Source organism: Lathamus discolor, chromosome 2, assembly GCF_037157495.1.
Source record: "Lathamus discolor isolate bLatDis1 chromosome 2, bLatDis1.hap1, whole genome shotgun sequence".
Classification (NCBI taxonomy): Eukaryota; Metazoa; Chordata; class Aves; order Psittaciformes; family Psittacidae; genus Lathamus; species Lathamus discolor.
In genome coordinates, this window is record NC_088885.1 from 59,896,128 (window position 1) to 59,915,259 (window position 19,132).

A 19,132-nucleotide genomic window follows, 5' to 3' on the forward strand; every position below is an offset into this window, starting at 1 on the left:
ACCCATTTCTGAATAAATGTTTGCTTTGCCCTGTTTCCAACTAACAGGAGCCTCAAAAACCTGCACTGCAAAAGTAAGGATTCCCCTCGCCCTGTGCTGCCTGCTTCCCTTTTTCTTTGAAGCAGAAGAGAGGTCTCGTTACACAGAACTTGCTTCTAGTTTCATCACACGGTCCCACAGGAAACTCTGTGGATTGGGAACGCGAAGCGTCTGACAGCAACTGGCTCCTCTGGTTATCACACAAGATGGTATGAACCTGTAAGACACTGAAATGTTCTTTTAGAAAGAAGTATGTGTGTGCACACACACAATGTGTGGGCTCTGGCTCCAGTCAGTTCCATGATCCTTTAGGAGCAGAACCTAGTGCTTCAGTCAACTAATGAACACCTGCAAAGGCTCACCCTGCTTCGTTCTCCTAAACCTGCTTCACAGAGCCAACTTAATTTAAAGTCTAACTTCAACTAAAAACTGCTCTTCAGAACTACAGAGGAATCCCAAATTTACCCTGATTACCAGGTTTATAGGTGTCATCTGTTCTTCGCTGAGCTGGGGAGGAGGAACTACTCTTGTGTCAGATTATCTTAAGTGGCACTCTCACTCTACTAGGGAAGAAAAATCCAGATCTTAATGTAGACCCATTTAAGTGGGGTGATGAAAATGAATGTCACTTAACCAAGGGATATATAGTAAAGCAAGAAGTAACATGCCCAGTAATAGGTTGTTCAGCAGAAAACCCTCCCTCTGAAGTGGGGACTGACTTGGATTTTCAGACTTGGAATAAGACTACAGAGTAAGAATGAGTCATAGGAATTTTTGCTTTGAATATTAATTAACAGACATGCAATGTCCTCTCTATAAGTGACATAAAGAACAAAGTCTACACAAAACGCTTCCAAGGTTGAAGAGAGAATGCATTCACACAACCTGTAGCAGACAGCGTGTCGTGAGTGTGCGACCTGATCCTTGACACCTGACCTTTCAGAACAGAAGGAGCACCTGCATGTTGATTGTTGTCACATTGACTGAGAACTAGGACTGATGTTGGACAGATCATGGCCCACGTGGTTTATTTCAACTCTTGAAAAGTTACCTGAACACAGAGACAGACACCTCACACTTTTACTGAGGTGGAGGTGAGGAAAATGAAAACAACTGAGTTTACGTCTTCTGCAGCAGAATTTTACAAGCTCGGCTTGATGCTGGGTGGATGCAGGTGCAGGAGGCAATGACTGTTTTACCTCTCCCTTTGAAGAAGTCAGGATGCAAGATCTATTGCTTACTTGAACAATACAACATCTTTATTAGCCATGCTTAAGGATGAAAAATACAGAATGCTTCCTTTTTGCTCTATTACCTTCTCCTTTTGTCCATTCTCTCCTTCCAGGACAGGGACTAAGCTCCTCAGCAATACTGTGATGTCATTAGCTCCTTCTCTGTTGATCCACTGGATCACTTGTGTATCTTCTTGTTATAAAGACCTGTAGTTCCTACTACTTAATTGTTCCACTCTTGTTTCAGGCTAATCAGCACTATCATGCAAACAGTGCTGAAGGTCTCTAACCAATCCTGTTGGACAGAAGCATTGCCTAAATGAGCTTCGACATTGAAGCAGGGCCTAGATTTTTTTTTTTCCTTCTTCTTTCTTCAAATTTTAGCATGCTTCTCACTCATTTTCGCAGTGAATGGTTGAGATGAATCAGTAAGATCTGTCCTCAGAAACTGGAATGCTTCTGAAGAGCACAAATTAAATCCCAGCAGTAAATCAGTGCCAAACACCATTACTCAGATTCCCCACGATGTGACCGCAGGGACAAATGCAGATGTGACCCTTTGTGGCCATCAGTGAGTTCCTCACTCCAGCCAAGAGAAAGCTTCCCCAGGAGGTGGCTATGCAACAGCTCCCCAAGTTCCTTCTGAGCAAGTCTCCTCATCACATACAGTAAAATTGCACAGGTTTTGTGGGGGCAGGGTGCCAAGGCCAATGGAAAGACAATGATTACTTTTTCAATCAGGAAAAATGGTATGAAATAACAGGAATACAGAAGAAACAAACAGTCATCTTGATGACTGCCGGTTATCTGTGGGGTGGGGCAGGAAACTTCAAAACCATATGAGCAATTACTAGGGAAAACTAATTTGTTGCTAATACATTAACTCTCCCTAGGTTGAAATCCTGAAGCTATGTCACCTGGAGGGCATTTCATAGTATCACAGGATGGTTTGGGTTGGAAGGGACCTTAAAGACCATCCCACTGCTGATGATGCAGCCCAGGACATGGTTGGTTCCTGGGCTGCAAGTGCACACTGGGGCATGGGTTGCTTCTCACGGACCAATACCCCCAAGTCCTTCTCCTCAAGGCTGTTCTCAAACCAGTCTCTCCCAGCCTGTGTTTGTGCTTGGGATTGCCCTGACGCAGGTGCAGCACTTAGCACTTAGCCTTGTAGAACTCCATGAGGTCCGCACTGTCGCACCTCTTCCTGTCCAGGTCGCTCTGGATCCCACCCCTTCCCTTCAGCATGTCAATCACACCACACAGGTCAGTGTTGTCAGCAAACTTGCTGGGGGTGCTCGATCCCACTGTCCATGTCACCCACAAAGATGCTGAACAGCTCCAGTCCCAACACCGACCCCTGAGCAACACCCCTAATCACTGGTCTCTACCAGCATAAGCAGAATCTCACGTTTCAGCTTGTGCCTATTGTCACTGTGTATCCACCCTCTTTACACCCTCTCTTCACGTATTTATACATGGTGATAAGTTTCCCTGCACTTTCTCTTTCTTAGGCTGAACAGAGCTCTCTCAGCCTTTCCTCACAGGAGAGATGCTCCAGCCCCTTCATCACCTTCACGGCCCTCTGCTGGACTTCTCACCTAATACCATGCCCTTTTAACAGGAAGCCCAGCACTGGACCCAGCACTCCAGGTGGGGCCTTACTGGTAGTGTGTGGAAGGGAAGGATCTTGACCTTCTGCAACCTCCCTAATGCAGCCCAGGACACTCTGGACCGCCTCTTCCCCCCATACATACAGCTGGCTTGTGTTCCACTTGGTGTCCACCAGGACTTCTGGGCATGTCCTGCAAAGCTGCTTTCCAGAGCACTGACCTCCAGGCTGCACAGACCTCTTAGATAAGTAAGAGGTTATTCTTCCTTCTACATTTCCTTGCGTAAAGTTTCTTGAGGTTCCTCTCTGCTCCTGCAGGCATCTGGTGTATCAGCCACTGTACCCAGTTTTCCACTTCCTAGTTCATGATATACGAAGTCTGTATCATCTGCAAACTTGATGAGGGTGCAGTCCGCCCCATCACCCCGGTTAACCATGAAGAAGTCAGATCACAAGCTCAAACTAAGAGACTTGAAGACCTCAACCCAAAACTAAACTTCCAGTAAATATCTTGGAGCATCCTGTACACCACTATCCTGTCAGAGTTCAGCTTTATCACACTGAAATGCTCCAGTGTAGAAGGTACTGCACTCTGGAAGTTTTGCCCCAGTTAGTAATGCCACTTCTCAAAGCAGAATTAACACCAGCTCATACAGAGCATCTCAGAACTGGAACTCAAACAGCCCCAAAAATCACTTCTAAAGAGGGAGCACTTTAACCACACTTCATTTTTTTTTCCAGCGGTAGGCTGCTCTCAAAAGGTGCCAGAGAATCACAGAATCATTTGGGTTGGAAAAGACCCTTAAGCTCCCTTAAGAGTCCAACCATTAACCCAGCAGAGCTAAAGCCTCCACTAAATGCTCCTATCTACCACACCTACAGGTCTTTTAAACCCCTCCAGGGACAGTGAGTCCACCACTTCCCTGGGCAGCCTGTTCCAGTGCTTGACAATCTTTTTGGGAAATAAACTGTCACAGTATTTTTGAAACCTGGTCTCTCCTCAGGCCATTATTTGCCTTTCTAATGAGTTACTGAAACTCATTAAAGAAAACGTTAAGAGTAATCACTTTACCCCTGATGGAGTTTTGGACGAATTTCTGCAGCCTAAAGGTAACCAATTACTGAAGAATGCTCAAATACTTCCACAAATACACCATTACCAGCAGGTAATCTGCCAGAAACAACCTGGGTTGAAGCCCCAGGTACTCAGTGGAAATGCCTCAATTCATAGATAATCTTTTAACTGTAAATGTGGATGAAGTCTGTCCTATCCTCAGCAGTGCTCAAAGAAAAATTTACACCTGTATCTGTACAAACACAGAGTGAGCTTTTATAAAAGCAAAGGAGATCACCACATAGGGTTTATTTTGAACAAAGATACTTGGAATTAAAAACCTGAAAACGGAACCTGTATATTCACGTGTCTATCCACAAATCTGAGCACAAGTTTTCTCAACTCCAGCAGCAATATCGCCTCATTGGAGACAATTAGGGGGCCCTTGCAACTTGTATCCAAATTAAGAGTCCATAAGGAGAGCAGTGAGCTTACAAGAAACACACAGCACACACATGCGAAGGCAAGGGCTGAAAAAGAAGAGTACCAGCTGAAGGGAGAACAGAACAGGCAAGTACGGAGAGAAAGATCAACTTTCCTCCTCCCCATTCTCAATTCATGGGTTTGGAGTCCACCACCAGGTGTTTGGGGACTCCTTTTATTTATTGCTTTCCTTCACATATTCTACTAGTTTCTGCTATTTACTTATAAAACCACATGAAGATATTTCATCCCTGTCTTTTCTTTTGTTCCACTGAAAGAAATGACAAAAAATCTATCGTTTAAAAAACAATAGTAAAAACATATGGAAGAGCTCCTGGGACAGCTCACTGGACAGGGAAACCCAAGCACGTTCATGGCATTGCTACGAAAACCCCACAAAGCAGCAGCCCCCTGTGGCAACAAGTCCTTTACATGACTTACCAGCAGGCCAGAATACAGAGACCGGTAAAGAGGATGATGAGGATGGGGTAGGAAGCACACAACAGCCCGTGGTTGTAGAACGCCCGCGATATCCTCTCACGCAGTTTTTCAGTCAGGGTCATCCTCAATTGTCGTCACCTAGCTGCCATCCCGGGATGCATCAGGGGGATGGGCAATTCCAGCATGTGCAACGCTTCAGCCAAGGCACTGCGTCCAGCTGGAAATCGGAAAGAAAGCAAGCTCATGAGAAAAACAGAGAAATAAAAGGGAAATAAACATTAGCGACTGGCTTTAGACAGATTTCCAGCACTATACCTGCTCAGAAGAGGAGGGCGAAACAGACACCACACACCAAGAATGTGTTATGAGCCTACAGGCAATTTGATCAGATGCTTGGGTTTTGCCTAAGGAAAGAAAGGGCCAAAAACGCAAATGGAGAGCGAACGGCAACTGAACAGACGTCAGGCACCGGCCGTGAGCAGCTGCTGGTCAGAGAGGACATGCAGGAATGGAGCTAGGAACCAAACCGTCTGAGAGGAAGGAAGAAAAGGAGCTTAGCAGGAAGAGAATTAAGCAGTACTCCTAGGAGATGCCAAAATGCCAATTAGAAAGGAAGGATTGAGGCTAGCTGTCAGCAACGTGGTCTTAGGGGAAGTCCTTTTGGACACAGGCTGAAGCACTTTCAGAGCTTTATTAGCAACACGCCAGTTACAAGAGACCAGAGCAGGCTTTACAGCTAAGGCAACCCAGAGAGAGTTATTTTTGCACGGGGAATGAGGGAGGGAACTGTAAGTAGCCAAAGAACATTACACAGTAAAATAAACTAATGCAGACGCTCCTTGTCAAGCCAGACTCTGACTTGACTGTAAGATTTATGTCTAGTCATTCACCGCGAGCAAACAGAATCACAGATGTCAGAAGTGGTCAGCTTCAGCTTGCAATTTGATTTATAAAGTAGAAAAATGCAATAGAAAGAGCCCTAAGAAAAGGTTAAGATAATACATTACAATAAACCACCACGCAAATTCCTAGGAAAGATGGAGAAGAAACCTAACCTCCGACCTTTTCCTTCTTTTTTTATCTTTCTAAATCTCAGGCTAAAAGCAAAGTTGGTTCCCAGCAGTGTTCTGAGATGTGAAAGGGTTTAATGCAAGACTGAGTTTTTCATACAGTTCAAAGCTATGATTATCCATGGTTTTTATACTTTTATCTGCAAGGGAATAAAGACATTTTTCCTGGCTTCTCCGGAAAAAGACTGGGACAATAAGAGACCCAAAGCATATCAAATAGTTCATTTTGTCCACAGGAAATCACCATTTATGATTGCATCAGAAAACTGAATACAAGACCTAAACAGAGATGACCTATGAAAAACAGGTGGGCATCTGACATTTAACAACCCACCTTCACCTTCACCATCTTGAATACAGAGAACATTAGAGAGGAAGGTCCAACAGGTTCACACAGACAAGAAACCCATTAAGGGGTTTTATACATATCTGGCTTAGGAATTCTGTAAGCCTGAAATGTTTAGGAGCTGGAGGAGGCATCATAGGTGCTGGTTTGTTTTCTATTCTTTTCTAAGCAGCCACTTTCAGCTATGTGGGAGCATACAATGGACAACAAGCTCTAAGTACAGCCACCATGCTTTAAATTCCAGATTCAATTACGTTTAATACCCACAGACTGCTTTACAATGATGTACCTATCACCCCTTCTCTCCCCCATAATACAACTAGGAATAATCAGGTTACTAGCAACAGAAGCACCAGTCTCTTATCCTAACGACCACGAATGGAAAACCTGGATAAATATTTTGGCTCATACCTTTTAGCAAGGCGCTACATCTTTGCACAACAATCAACATCACTTTCTTAGTCATAGGCAATTTCCGTTTGCCTGCAGTCCAGCACCAGCATGAACATTCCAGGATTTTGGGAGAGGGGAGGGATGAGATGTGCTCCTGCTGTCTGAACACCTTGCAACGCAGGGGGTAAGGCTGCCAAGCTGGACAGAATACTGTACATCGCATTCATGTGGAATAGGCGGGATTTTTCTTATAGTCACACAGAGAACCTAAAACCACAGAACCCTAGAATGGTTTGAGTTGGAAGGGACATTAAAGCTCATCCAGTTCCAACCCCCTGCCACGGGCAGGGACACCTTCCACTGGACCAGGTTGCTCCAAGCCCTGTCCAACCTGGCCTTGAACACTGCCAGGGATGGGGCAGCCACAGCTTCTCTGGGCACCCTGTGCCAGGGCCTCACCACCCTCACAGGGAAGAACTTCTTCCTCTGATCTGATCTAGATCTTCTGTGACATAAACATGTTGTGCCTGGCTCTTTGACAAGCTTTACATTCTAATAGCAATTCTGGTTATTAGCACTGCACTGGGAACCGTTTCTACTAATTGCAATGAGGAAAACTGCATTTTTTCGCTTCACCTGTTGTGAAACATCAGCATTCATTAAGAAGAAAACATTAAGCATTCCAAAGCTAATATTTGCTTATTAGCTTTTTGGGAGTTGCATATTAAATTCCGAAATCTTTATTAGCTTTATGCTACACCAGCGCTCATGAAAGTTAAAAGCAGGAACCATTCCAATTCAAAATAGTTTTTACAAACAAAGATTAGCTAATGCAAAATAAACCCTCTGATTTTAGGAGAAATGTTAAAGAAGAACCCAGTCAGGAGTATTCTTTTCCTTTTGCATGACTGCAAATCCAAGACAAAGTCTGACTGGGAACAAGAGGACATCAGGACTTAACCTTGCAACACAATACCTTGCATTTCAGGTACGAAAGACAGATACTCATTGAAGTTCAGAGACAGATCACAGGAAACAAAAGAAAACAAGGGCTAAAAGAAACAGGTTTGGCTTTTAAAATCTCTTAAATTTCAAACTAAGTCACATATTAAGCAATTGCTCAGGTTCTGTAGTCATTCCTTCCATTCACACAAGCAGAAAACATTATCATTGCCAGGATTACACTAATTCAGTTCCACACGAGTATGAGTTCCGGATTGGGAAGAGCACCCTGCACTGAAGTTATTCCTCCACTTCTCCAGAAACATTTCAGCGCAGCCTTGCAAACATTTCATGTCAGATGCAACACAATGCTAAGGCCACCAACTTGTCCCAAACTGGAAATCTAATGCTGCAGGCAGAAAACATAATTTCGATTATAACAAATTCAAGAAATCTAAGTTCAACAGGAAAAGGGTAAGGTCTTGCACCTGGGTAAACACAATCCGAATGTGCAACACAAGCTAGGATCTGCCTAGGATCTGTCCGGCTGGGGAGCAGCACTGTAGAAAGGGATCCTGAGGGACACAAGCTCAATAGGAGTGAACAGTGGGCAGCTGCGGCAAAGAAAGCCAACAGGATGGTGGGTAACATCAATAAGGGCATCACCAGCAGAGACAAAGATGTCCTTGTCCAGCTCAGCGCTTGTCAGGGCACCCCTGGAATGCTGTGTTCCAGCTTTGGTCCCTGCTATACCAAAAAGATGCGGACAAGCCGAAGACAGTACGGAGAAGAGCCACAAAGATGACCCAAGGACTGGGAAACTGTGAGGAAAGGCTGAGAGAGCTGGGCTTGTTTGGTCAACAGAAAAGAAGGCTCAGGGGAGAGCTTATCATCATGTTCCAGTATTTAAAGGGTAGCCACGAAGAACAGGGAGACTCCCTTTTTACAGAGAGTCACATGGAAAAGACATGGGGTGAAGGGCACAAATTATTCCCAGGGAGATTTCAGTTGGACATAAGAGGAAAATTTTTCACACTGAGAACAATCAGCCACTAGAATAATCCCTATAGGATAGTGGTGACTCCCCCAGTGTTGGACACTGTTAAGACTGGCCCAGCACCCTGTCCAGCCCATCGAGTCTGGTTCATGCTTTGCCTAGAATTGCTGGACCAGGTGATTCTTGAGGTCCTTTCCAACCTGGAATTCTAGGATCCTATGACTAAAACTTGATTATTTTTGCCTGATGCCCCATTACACACCACAGTTCTGTACTTTTTTGGGTGTACTGCACCCTCTGCCATGCCACTTGCAGATGAGTTTCTCAAGTAGGCCAAAACTTCTCTCATACAGAATTCTGCAGCTACAGAACAAGGGCTTTTACCCCCTCACCAAGAGAAAGCACAGTCATTTATTTACCATTCACTCACAACACAAGACAGGCAGAGAGAATATTAAATGCCCACAACAATTCTACAACCCCAAGGCTACAACCCTTGCCCTGATCAGAAAGTGGGTTATGTTATACACCACTGCATATACTCCACGCTGACTGCTGCCATAAGACAAAGCCACTTTTGAAGAGAACTGATGCACCAGCATCAGTATATAACAGCACCCCATCATACCACCTACTCCCTGCCACAACTTCAGCATGTACCAGCACAGCGGCTCTTCATCCAAACCCCTTATAAAAACCATGCCTGGCTCATTGTAACGTCCACCTAGCTGAAAGTAAGTCACGCATTCTATATCCCACCTGTTCAAGAGCTGAGCTTCCTACTCCAAAGCTTTTCTGCAGTGTGGAGCTTGTGGCAGCCAGCTCTGCCCCAGGTAACACAGCTGCACTGAAGCTGAAACCCTGAGAACCTCACAGCTATTGCAGCGCAGCAGAGGTTGGCAGGGACCTCTGGAGATCGTGATGGTGATCCAGGGCAGGCTGACCAGGGCCAGTCAGGTTTCAAGTATCTCCACTGATAGGAGACCACAGCCTCTCTGCAACTGGCTCCAGTGCTTGAGCAGCTGCCAGGGTGTCCCCCACAGGTCAGTCCCCTGGCACACTGCATAAAGCCTCCACACAGGAACACTTGCGCTGCCACTTCCCACACACAGCAGTGTTCATTAAGCACACATCTAATCAGTCTTACCATGACGATTTTGGTAGCCCAGGCTATGGTTTCACAAGCCTCACTAAGGTTTGAGAACGATAGTGGCAAGATCTGTATGTACGTTCAGCAACTCTCTCATCCCCACCCGCAGCAGCACGCGAGATCTGCAGCATCCAGACACAGAAGCAGAACAGGCTCTTACATTTCCTGTACTCGCTGAGTATATGACCAAGACAGTCCAAAACAAGGTCGTATTAAACTGTGCTTCAAATGCAAGAAAGAGAAGGCTATTTCATAGGATTATGGATGCTGTAACCATTATACTTTCTTGGAAAACTCCTCCTGTTGCTGTAGAGTTTGCTGGCTCTACTGCAAATTCCTACAAAAATACCCCAAAAAAAACAAGACCGACCAGCAAAGGAAGAAAAGTAGCATTTCTTCTTGCAGGAAAACCAAACCCAAATTTACAGACGCTGAACAATACTGATTTTCCAAGATAATAGCTTTTATCTTGCTTAACAATAGCTACATGTCCCAAATTCTTTACATTTCTGCCTGAAAGCATTTTACAGCCTTCACAGAAAGGCTCCCTTTACCACTCGAGTGCAGGAAAATGTGGCTAATAGCAGCAGCAGCTCAGAGAACACAAGCCCACTGTAAGCTTAGAGGAAAAATACCAAAGGTATGACAACTTTACTCTTTATAATAAACAATAACCTGGTTTTTAAAGTATATTCAACATCTCGGTTTTCCATAAAACATTCCTGAATCAGGCCTTTGCAGCAGGTGCCATAAAAACACATGACTGAGCTTATGAAGAGTGAAGGGGGAATTATTAGAAGAAAAAAATAATCACTGTTTTGTACTAATTTTTCTTGCACTTCCATATATAATTTGCTCCATCTTGCTGCCTACAGCAAAGTCCTGTAGCCAAACTTTTAACATGGATCTTAACCCAGCATTTTCCATTTAAAAGACCAATCTTGGTTAAGCAGAAACAGACCCAACATGGTCCTTCTGTCCCCGCAAGCCCCTGCCACCAGCCACAGCATCCCCATTGGGATGTGACATTGCAGGGGCACAAACTGCCTGTGATGTACCTGTTCTTCTTGAGGGGACCAGTGCATCACAACACTGTAACAGCCCCAGATCCAGCACAGAATTTCGGAAGCCTTCCTGCCAAATCAGTGTGTCTGGGGAAAGGACAGAGGAGGAATGGAAGGCAAAGAAAGAGCTTATTAAAAATTGGGGTTGATAAGTCCCACCCTGCTGTTGCCAACAGAGCAGATCAATCTGTCTGCTGTTCACACAGCACCTGAGGGCAAGGTGGGCAATAGGGTCCATCAGCAATAATTCACCCTCCCAATGCTGCAGCCGTTTGCCACATATCCATCAAACCAACACAGGCTCCCTGGAGACAGCAGAATAACAACCTTCTGCCCTCAGCTTTCATGCCTATGTGCCATCTCCCCTACATGGCAGCACTTCCACGGCCTTCAGGGGTATATTCACACACACACACGTGGCTACAGGTATTTTACGCATTCCTGGGCTATATCCAGAACGCACAAAGTAGAAAATCAAGAGTGATCACTAATACCGAGTCTACTGTCTGATTTACAGTCTCCACTTGACCTCCAAACATCTCCCTGACCTCTTTCCAGTCCTCACTCCAGTGATTTCATGACAATGCCAGAAGTTCAGCACCACAAACACCCCCCAAAGCCATGCGAAACCGGAGTTTCCCTACAGAAGCAGCAAGCAGCCAGTTGTTGGATCAGTCTTGTGCCAGGAAAAAAAACAGTGAAGATATTTCCTTGCCCTTTATTGGGCTGTAGAGGTGTTCACAGCCTCCAGATGTTAGAAACTATCACCACTGCAAACCCCTCAGTAAAACAATGGGTGTCAGGTGCGGCAGGAGCTCTCTCATCCCAGCATCAGCAAAAGGGAAGGAAAAGGAGTAGGAAAAGAGGAACAGACCCTGGGAACCCAGTTCTCTCACTCTTCAGCAAGGATGGGTTCTCCTCCAATGAGGAGCAGGGATGAAGTGGTGTTCTGAAGACTTCAGAGGTGGGAAAACAAGAAATACGCTCAAGCCACTAACCTCTTCATAGAAATGCCACACAATCAGCTCTAACATCAAGTTCCTATTCTCCAGTTGCATTCCCGTGGGAAGAATAACGTGCTTTGTACTGTGAAAGGACACAGGGGTCACAGGGGAACAGAATACTTCCTATGGGAAAGTCATGACCAGCGCACAAACCTCCTGCAGCCTGGTGTCCAGAAGGGGTTAATCCTAACACTGTTCTTTGGAAAACAAGGCTCCAGAACAGGCTGAATGTTCTCAGTTGAGTATTCTTCATAAAAGGGTGCTTTTCATCTTCAAAAGGTAGAAGCTCTTCAATAAATTAAATTTCAGGCTGCATTCTCTCCATCCCAGCTCTAAGGCCAAAGCAGTATTTAAAGTCTGGACTGAGTTTTTGAGCGAGATTTCAATACACAAAACGCAAATCTAGCCTGGGATACCCAAACAGACACATCCTCAGCTCAAGCCTCACCTTTCTCTGGTCAGAAACAAGCTAGTTTTGATAGAGCCGAACCTCGAAGTTCTCAATAGTATAATCTAATAGTACAACGTCACATTGCCAGGATCAAAGATCCCCAAAATCCCCTTCCCTTCTGTTATCTTCTCAAAGCTCTCTGCACCGGTCTAAGATTTGGACTGTGTGCTCTAAACTTGCCTGGCAACTCAGTTCCCCTCAGTCAACCCCAAAAAACAAACAAACCACCAAACCCAGATAAAATCATGCAGCCAGGAACTCGAGAGGTTTAAATATTAAGGAGTTACACACATCTAGGTTAAAAACCTACACAAATCAACAGGAGCCATTCACTCCATTTTCATCTTTTTGCCAATTTTCCTCTCCCTACTATATCCGTTTATGTTTTGAGAGTTTGAAAACCCAGAAGTTATCTGAAATAGATCCCATTTTACAAGTGGTATTGTTGGCCCCTTTAGGCACTGGAAGCTGCTCTAAGGTGTCCCCAGAGCCTTCTCTTCCCCAGGCTGAACAAGCCCAGCTCTCTCAGCCTGTCTCCATAGCAGAGGTGCTCCAGCTCTCAGAACATCTTTGTGGCCTCCTCTGGACTCACTCCAACAGCTCCATGGTTCTTCTTATCCCAAAGCTGGATGCAGGACTGCAGGTGGGGTCTCACCAGGGCAGAGCAGAGGGGGAGAACCCCCTCCCTCGACCTGCTGGTCATGCTGCTGGTGATGCAGCCCAGGACACGGCTGGTTTCTGGGCTGCAAGCGCACACTGCTGGGTCATGGGGAGCTTCTCATCAACCAACCCCCCCAGGTCCTTCTCCTCAGGGCTGCTCTCAACCCAGTCTCCACCCAACCTTCCACCAGTGCTCGAACCAAGCTACTGCTGTGGACGAAATGACAGAATGTTCCACATGAAGAACCATAAAATACAGAAGTTTGGGATATGTACCCAAAATAGAAAGTATCTAAATTTAGGAAAAAAAAAGCCCACAGCTTCGAAGTTCACTCTTCTTTCTGCCTCCAGCCACAGGAAGCTTACTCACTTATTAAGTATACTGACAGCCTATCAAACACAAGAACACATTTCCCCATCTCTCCTTCCGGACCACAGAGCTCTTGCCCAACCTTGTTCTTGTTAACAACGATGTGTTCTCCACTTACAATTCACTACACAGCAAGAAACATGCTCATACAAGGCAATTTCTCCCTCAAAATACAGGTTTAGACTGTTCCGGCATAATATACACCAATTTCAGAAATATTATTAGTATATAACTCACACAGGGCAAGCATGGAGACACACAATAGAAAGCCTGCAAAATCAGTTAGGATGAGGGTTAATCTAGAGATGGGGGATATGCACCACAGAGAGAATGCCTAAATTAAATTCACAGTGTTGGCATTAAGCTTCCAAGCAGATTCTGAACGAAAGACTTACTCTCTCTAGACTCATTTCTCCCCAGTCTGCAAAAGGAAAGTAAATTATACTGATTCCATTAAAAAATACTGTGAAATATAAAACTAAGAATCACAATTCAAAACCTGCTATTGTAAATATGAGGAAGATACACGTCAAACACCTTCATCACAGTGTCAGTGGAAGGTGCTTTTCTAATGAGCAGCACACCAAGCAGCATGTCAGGTCTCAGCCAGGCCAAGTCTCGAAGCCCCCTCAGAAAGCAGCTGCTTTATGTGCCAGTGGACCAGTCAGAGAACTTCTAGCTAAGGTGGATGTTTTTCCACAATAACAATCTATCCGTTTCAGCTGCAACTTGCTTTTTAAAGTGCAACCACAATGTCATATTTTTGCCAGGCCTTTGGCAACAGAGTACTACTAACCTCCTACTCTAATGAGACAAGGCATGTAAAGAGACAAATCACACTGTAGGGTTTGGCTTTTAATGTAATTCTTGGATTTTTTACTATAGAAAATAGACATTTGTTTAGAGAAACAGTCCACAGTTCTAACACTTTAATTAAAACGACTTAAAGGGTGATCGGGGAACTGGAGCACCTCCCGTATGAAGACAGGCTGAGAAGGTTGGCGCTGTTCAGCCTGGAGAAGACTGCACAGAGACCTCATAGCAGCCTTCCGGCATCTGAAGGGGGCCAATAGGGATGTCAGAGAGGGACTCATCAGGGACTGTAGCGACAGAAAAAGGGGTAGTGGGTGTAAACTTTAACAGGGGAAGTTCAGGTTAGATATAAGGAAGAAGCTCTTTACTGAGGGTGGTGAGGCACTGGAACAGGCTGCCCAAAGAAGAGGTAGATGCTCCATCCCTGGCAGTGTTCAAGACCAGGTCAGACAGAGCCTTGGCGACACAGCCTATTGTGAAGTGTCCTTGCCCGTGGCAGGGGTTTGGAACTAGATGATCATAAGGTCCTTTCCAACCCAAACCACTGCATGATTCTATGATTCTACCAGGAGTTTTGGAAAGGATAACCTCTCCAGGGCCATGCAATACACAAACTTCAAACAACAGTAGTTAGAACGTCTTTTGAGAAACTTTTTTAAATGCCTCATAAACCTTCTCCCCCATTTACTGGCAAAGACTGTGCCAAGCTCTAAAATGTCAATTCCTCCATTTTATTAAAATAAAAAATCAAGTTCAGGACTTGCCATCCATCACATCTTACACTGAACTTCTCCATCAGTAAGATCAACACAAATTCATTATTATTCGGTCAACTAAAAGGTTTTTGAATGTTCTTTTTGTGCTATGGTTAGTTCTGTAGCTTGTACCACTCACCCAAGCTCGAAGCAGGGGTGGTGGCTTTAGTACATTTCTCCATCCTCACAGCAGGGCCAGGATTCGGTGTGATTCCTTACAAGGTTCAACAGGAATAAAAAAGAGCAAAGATTTGAGCTCTCATCCGTTCAGACAGCATTAGGTCCGATTTCCTTCATGCGTGGCACCACCTCAATGGGATCAGACCCAAACAGTACTGGAATTAACTCTGTATTTAGAACTCCCAATGAGTAAAGCACAGAGAAGCAGGTTTGGACGGCGGCTCTGCTTTTACAAGAAAATCTCATTTGACAGCTAAAGTTGTATCTTTCCACAGATAACAGAGCCTCAAATAAAAACCCACTGCTCTGTATAACAGCAAAGGTGAAAAACAAAAAGGAGTGTGGGGGGGAAACCTACATTAAAAAAGCACGTTCAAAAAAACCAGAAGGGGAATAAGAAGAGGGAGACGTCTGAGGTGACAGAGGCCACTGAGAGGAAGCTCAGAACAAATGCCTGTCACCTATCAGAAATAAAAATCAGCAAAGAGCTGAAGACCTGCCCAAATGACGCAAATAAGAGGTTCTTGCACACTGTGCATGAGACCATTGCACAGCAGGTCTAAAAGGAGTCTGAGGAGCTGCTGGGATGGGGCATTAAGAACGAATAAATGGTAACTCAGAACCATGAGCAGCAAGTCCTGCAGAGAGGTTGTAGGGCCAGCAGATGACCAGGACAGATCTGAATAGAGGGAGAACACAAAGAGAACAGAAAACCATCGAAGAAGAGAAGGAAGGTGTCAGCTTCACAAATCTGTTAGCTTGACTTCCCCAGGGGAATAAACAAGCACACAGATCAGATATGATCCAGGAAGTCTGCCTAGACTACTAGAAATGTGCTCCAGAAAACTTCTTACAGGGGACTTCATAACACAAGTGTGAGTCTTTTAATCAGACAGTCCCACAGGGAACGGTGCCGTTTGACATATTCACAACTTCCCTGGAAAAAAGGTGCAATGTTGATAGAAGTAACACTTTCAGTTGCCTCTTTCATAATGGCAAAGATCAGGCGGGCTGAAGAGTTAGCAGAAATAATTCCTCACCAAACGACCAGGTGGCAAAAATGCCAGATTAACTTCAATGCCTATGAATGGTATGAGATGCATATGGGAAAAATAATGTTAGGTACACAGGAATGCATTCTCAACTGGCTCATGAACAAGACCTTGGGGTCCTAATTAATTCTCTGAAAATGTGAACTCAATGCAGTCAGAAAAAGCAAACTGTGTATCACGAATTGTTCAGGATGGAATGGGGAACAAATAGAGATCATTACATTGGTACACAGATCAGTGCTATGCACGGTCTAAGTGCTGTACGCAGTTCTGGTTATTCTTCCTCCTCATTCAAAAAGGACAGGCAAAAGAATTAGAAAAGGCACCGAGAAATTCAACAAGGATGATCAAAGATACAGAGAAGCTTCCACAAAATAAAAAAGCAGGGGAAGACTTTTTGCTCTGGAAGAGATTTCAGCGGCAAATGGATACAACAGATGTCTCTAACAGAGGTGATCGGAGGAAGCTGAACAAGGAAGGGCTGCCTCTTTTAGGCAAGAATAATTCAGCATCAGACAAACCAATAAAGCAGCAGCTCAAAATGAGCACTCAGTTAATCTGAGGAAAGCTCTACCCCAGGTCACTGTCCATGCCACACAGGTTAAAGACGCAACAGACAAACTTTTGGCTTGAGAAGCCCCTCAGCCACAAGCCACTTCTCCTGAACTGGCTGCCAAGATCCAATATACTTGTCTTGTTTGCACACTCTTGCCCTGCGCTGAATACTGTCCACACTCAGAAACCAGATACTGACCTAAAGAGGCCACCAGGCTGACCCACAGCTGTTCTTATGCAGTGCATCTCACGTGATTCCTCTTGGAAGAATGTGCTTCTTTTTGTTTATCCATGTAGCTGCTTTATGACAAACGGCTAGGGAATCGCTTTCTCCTAAGAATACCAAAAGACTGATGCAACACCCACGAACAATTACGTATCGGGGCTTTCCCATCACATCCAGCTACCGCAAATCCACCTTTCACTTCCATGGGCACTGAGGAATTCCATCAACTTTTCACTCCCTAGCTCTTCAGGAAGTTCCTGACTCCAGCATACAAACAGTAACCAGCAAAGAGCATCGCTGACCTTTTTCTAGGATACACCTTGTCTCTGTGGTGGACACCTTAAACCCGTACTGTAAAATTTCCTAAGCATGGAGAAAATCCATGTCCATAACAGCAATACGAACTCCAAGTGTTAATTATAGGTTATTTACCTTCTTGTATGTCTCAAGCGTCATCGCTGTAATATGAAGTAGCTGTGCCTACACCTGTACTTCCTCCTGAATACGATGTCAACTGCCTGGCTCGTTCGGTAACCATCACTGCAGACTACTTATCACTGCAGCAATTCCTGCAAAATCTGCAAGAGGAACACACACACACAGCTCAGGGGGCACAAACCTGCAACATGCTCCTCTTTCTACTATGGCTACTGTTTCTACTAATGTCCTTTTCTACACCTCTCTGCAAGACCGAGTTTCACATCTGGGCCCATGCCTCTGGTCTGTGATACAAAATATGTACAATGCTTGAGGATGATCTACATGGACTTGTGCAAAGCATTTGACACTGTAACACACAATATCCTTGTCTATAAACTCCAGAGGCGTGGATTTGACAGATGGACCACCTGGGGATAAGAAATCGGCTGTCATATAGCATATACGTAGTCATTTCCTGCTTTGGACCATTTACCACTTTATGTCTATTCTACCACTTCAGTCAGGAATGAAAACCTGGAACCCTCACCGTAACCCTTTCAGTCCAGCCTGCTGTTTTAACAAGAGCTCTACTGGTACTTGGAACATGCTCATTGAGCCATGCCTGTATCCATCATGCCGTGGCACCTCCTCAGCTCTTTTGGATTTTTTTTTAAAACTCCCCTTCTTGAGAATCTTACTAGGACAAAAATCAAAACCTCACTGACTTCAAGACACACGGAAGCTTTCGCTTCCCAGACAGGAACAGAGCTGACATCTTCTCCTAGAAAGAAACTTACTTTGCCAAGGAAGTACCTGTGGCAAGCCAGCGCTGGCTGGTACATGTTCCCTATAATCTTGCAGATGCTTATAAATCAGCTGGTTACTTGCTGCAGGATTTTGAGGTGTCCGCTACTCCCCGTTCTCTTCTTCCCACCCTTTCACCTACAGAAACCACTCTTCTCCAGTCTTTCAAAACATCACCTATTTTCCATCTCTAAAGAGACGCCTACTAAAGCTTTTAAGGGGCTTTTTTTAGGCTGTACTTTAAGTACACAGACAAAAATATCTCACTTAAATGATTGCTGCAAACCTGCTCTTCATTTTTTCTAGTCTGTCATTAGCATTTAGTTGCTCAAGAGCTGACTGCGGTCTTCAGTGATGGTCAAAAGGTATTGAACACTTCAGTTTCAGTGACACACAGAATCAGAGAATGGTTTGAGTTGGAAGAGACCTTAAAGCCCACCCAGTTCCAACCCCCTGCCATGGGCAGGGACACCTTCCACTAGACCAGGTTGCTCCAAGCCCCATCCAACCTGGCCTTGAACACTGCCAGGGATGGGGCAGCCACAGCTTCTCTGGGCAACCTGTGCCATGGCCTCACCACCCTCACAGGGAAGAACTTCTGCCACAGATCCCATCTCAGTCTCCCCTCTGTCAGGTTAAAGCCATTCCCCCTTGTCCTGTCCCTACCTGCCCTTGTCAAAAGCCCCTCTCCAGCTTTCCTGTCAGCCCCTTTAGGCACTGGAAGCTGCTCTAAGGTGTCCCCGGAGCCTTTTCTTCTCCAGGCTGAACAAGCCCAGCTCTCTCAGCCTGTCTCCATAGCAGAGGTGGCCCAGCCCTTGGAGCATCTTCGTGGCCTCCTCTGGACTCACTCCTACAGCCCCACATCCTTCTTTCATTGGGTGCTCCAGAGCTGGATGCAGGACTGCAAGTGGGACTCACTCTTTTTTTTCTCCTCAACAGTTCTACAGCTGAAATTACTCATTTACCTCATCAACCAGGTATCTGAACTGAGCACGACTTCTTTTCTGATTCTTTATAGC

At 45.0% G+C, this 19,132-nt stretch overlaps 1 protein-coding gene across 3 annotated transcripts in view; it reads right to left on the reverse strand.

Annotated features, from left to right (window-relative positions):
• Positions 1 to 19,132, reverse strand: part of SCAP (SREBF chaperone) — a 64,374-nt gene that overhangs the window by 40,260 nt on the left and 4,982 nt on the right. Inside the window, exons 2-3 of one of the 3 annotated variants that reach the window (XM_065667022.1) lie at positions 17,322 to 17,467; positions 4,862 to 5,078 (exon numbers count right to left, since the gene is read on the reverse strand). In XM_065667022.1, the coding sequence (XP_065523094.1) occupies positions 4,862 to 4,983 (122 nt within the window). In that variant the 5' untranslated portion in view covers positions 4,984 to 5,078; positions 17,322 to 17,467. Of the gene's footprint in view, positions 1 to 4,861; positions 5,079 to 5,176; positions 5,262 to 17,321; positions 17,468 to 19,132 lie in introns of those variants that run through there. The other 2 variants (XM_065667023.1, XM_065667021.1) reach the window with 2 other exon arrangements.